The sequence below is a fragment of the Suricata suricatta genome, chromosome 1 (genome assembly GCF_006229205.1).
Source record: "Suricata suricatta isolate VVHF042 chromosome 1, meerkat_22Aug2017_6uvM2_HiC, whole genome shotgun sequence".
NCBI classification, from domain to species: domain Eukaryota; kingdom Metazoa; phylum Chordata; class Mammalia; order Carnivora; family Herpestidae; genus Suricata; species Suricata suricatta.
Genome location: NC_043700.1, coordinates 190,939,845 through 190,942,886, shown reverse-complemented (window position 1 = coordinate 190,942,886; position 3,042 = coordinate 190,939,845). Strand labels below are relative to the sequence as shown.

The window sequence follows — 3,042 nt, the reverse complement described above, 5'->3', positions numbered from 1 at the left end:
GGGGGGGGGGGGGGGGGGGGGGGGGGGGGGGGGGGGGGGGGGGGGGGGGGGGGGGGGGGGCGGAGCTGGATGGCCAGGGAGGCAGGCGACGGCCCAGAGGCTCCGTGAACCAGATTCTGGAAGTTGGAGAAGGGCTCAGGATGTCCTCGCCTCCCCTGGCGCCCCCTCCCACCCGGGAGCAGGCCACGGCAGCACATGCCCGTGAGCCAACACTCCTCCCCGACGCCGCTGGGCTTAGCGCCGGCTCTAACGCACAGGATAAGGCGGCGGTTGGAGCGTGACTCGGACCCGCGCTGGGTGCCCGCGGCCGCCGGGCAGGGGGAGCTGCGCGGGGCCCCGAGGGCCTGTGCTGGGAGCGGTCCTCACCAGAGAAAGTCCGACTCCCGGCACCTGCACACCCGGGACTCCAGCGCAGACGTGAAGCTCTTCCCCTTGACGCACCAGGACGTGGGCTTTCTCTTCCGGAAACTTCTCTGCTGGCCCATGATGCAGCGGTCACCCTGCAGCGGGAGCACTGGGTGAGGAGCCGGCCGAGAGGGGCCGACTGCTCTCCGTGGGCTGCTGATCTCTTCCTGCCCCGGAAATAGCAGAGTCTCCACCCCCAGGCAGCCGCTGGAGCAGCGTCCCCTTTCACAGAGGGGGAAACTGAGGCCCAGCAGGGCCAGTGGCGCACCTGAGGTCAAGCTGGGGCAGCCTCCCTCCCTTCCCAACCCACAAGCATCCATGGAGCACCCACTGCATACAAGCTCGCCCTGGGCCGGAGGGTCCCAGAGTCTCCGGAAACCAGGAAAGCCCAGTCTCTGTTGAGTTTCTCTGTGTCCCCTCCAGCCCCCAGGGTGCACGCCCAGTGCCGGAGCTCAGAGGAGCCCTGGCCCTCAGGGCACAGGTGGGCACACAGCGGTCCTCAGCGTGTGCGCCCACAGGCCCCGCCCTGGGTGGGGTGACAGTGGCAGGCGCAGGAGTCCCCGCCCCCCGTCACACCTTCCGCGGCACAACGTGCAGCCCTTATTTATTCCACCGAGTGGGCCTCTCCCATTATTTGTTCTAGAAACACTTGTGGGTTCGAGGTGACAGGGCAGGGCTGCCCCGGAGCCTGCTGGGGTCTTAGGTAACACATGAGACAGAGCCCGTGTTGCCCCCCATCTTGGGACAGGTCCGGGACCCTGACCACACGGGGCTCCACAGTGGGGTCGGGCCTGGGGACCTACGGGACCCTGAGCCCGGCTGCAGACCCAGGCCCAGAGCAGCCCAGGCCCCAAGAAGGCGCCAGAGAATCCCGCAGAAGGACTGGGCGTCCGGGGCCGCGCCGGGGGAGGGGGGGTGTGGATGGCAGGCGGAGGAGCCCCCCCCCCCCCAGCCACCGCTGTGCCTGGGCCCACCTTCAGGTCGCTGAGGTGCCAGGAGCTGTAGTCACCCTCACGGCACGGCCTGGAGAACGAGGGCCGGAAGTCCACCTTGACCAGCTCCCAGTCCGAGCGGAAGCTGATGTGGCCGAAGACGCTGGGGAGGGAGGAGGAGGGAGGGGCGGGAGACCACCTTAGCCACAGGCCTGACTCCGCCTCCGGGCCTCCGCTACCCCTGCTCAGCGACGCCTCGCCTGCCGGCTGGGCCACCCCCGGGGCCAGAGTCCCGGACCCTCACCGCCACCAGCTCTGCATCCGCAGCCGCAGGCATGGGGTCCTGGCGTTGGCATCCCCACAACCGTCATGCATTGTCTGTGGCCCCCGGAGTGCAGGGGTGGGGTCAGTCCACACGCCCTCCCCCCACCCCCCACAGACCAGGAAGTGGGTGCAGAAGTGTCTGGAGCCCGGCCCCCAGCAGCCACCGGGCCCTTCCATTGCCTCCCAGCGTCCTTGCTTCTGTTTTGGAGGATGATGGGGAGGGGGTCAGGAGGCTGCAGGGGTGCGTCTCCACCTCGCCGTGCAGGGCGGGGCGGGGGGGGGTCTGTGCGCAGGCCCCCCGCCCTGCAGAGCGGGGCCACCGCTGCGTTTCCAGGCACAGCCGGCAGTCCAGAGTCGGTGCCGCCATATTGACTCCCGGCTCAGCCTGTGCTCACAGCGCCCACCATGTGGCCCCCACCTCGGCGAGGGGAGGAAGCAAGGCAGTGGGGCACCCTGGGTGCTCTCGAGAGGCCAGCCCTTTATGGGGCACCCAGGATGTGCTGGGGCTCATGTACGCTGTCGGGTCTAATCCTCACCACAGCCTTGTGAGATGGGTCCACTCCTATTTTACAGAAAGGGAGACTGAGGCACAGAGAGGTTGAGTCACCTGCCCACAGTCACACAGCTTGTTTGGGCCATTTCCTCTCTGCCAGGATTCAGGAGTCATTTGCTGAGTGCCAACTGTGTACTCAAATCCCTCCCTCTTTGCAAAGGCCGCTATTTCAGGGGTCCCCTCTCCCTGATACCTCACACTTGGACTCCAAATACCACCGCAGAAGAGGGGCCCAGCCTGCACTTTCTAGTTCCTTCCCGGTCCAGCTGGCAGCATTCAGGACATATTACCAGAGGTTGAGCACTGGGTGGGGGAGGTGATACACCCTATAGGACTTGGTCCCCCTCCTAGCACGCGGACAGGGACTGGATACTTGGGGAAGGACAATCACGATCTGAAAGCATGCTCCTCCCACTCGAGGACGGTAGGTGAGAAACGTCTTGGAGTGCTTTCCTGGGGACATGATGGCTGTGGCTCTGAGTGAGGCTCTGAGTTTCTGAGGTTCATATTTGAGGAAGAGTTTTGGTTTCATAGGGCAGCTCTGATCAAGGCCTGGGTTGAGCCCTGTTTCCCATGTCCGTGACCTTGGGCAGGTTCACTCCTCTGTGGACCTCGCTTCTTTGGCCTTAGAATGGAGACGATGGCTCTGGCCTTGCAGGGTTGATGGTGGCTCAGCAATGGTTTGTGCAGGGCGCCGGCACACAGGAGGAGCCTCACGCACACGCACACGCAGGGCGCCGGCACACAGGAGGAGCCTCACGCACACGCAGGGCGCCGGCACACAGGAGGAGCCTCACGCACACGCACACGCCGGGCGCCGGCACACAG

General features: G+C 66.1%; 1 protein-coding gene across 1 annotated transcript in view; it reads right to left on the bottom strand.

Annotated features, from left to right (window-relative positions):
* Positions 1 to 3,042, bottom strand: part of SORCS2 (sortilin related VPS10 domain containing receptor 2) — a 367,218-nt gene that overhangs the window by 21,733 nt on the left and 342,443 nt on the right. The window contains 2 exon segments of the mRNA XM_029952530.1: positions 367 to 500; positions 1,380 to 1,500. Of these exon segments, the coding sequence (XP_029808390.1) occupies positions 367 to 500; positions 1,380 to 1,500 (255 nt within the window).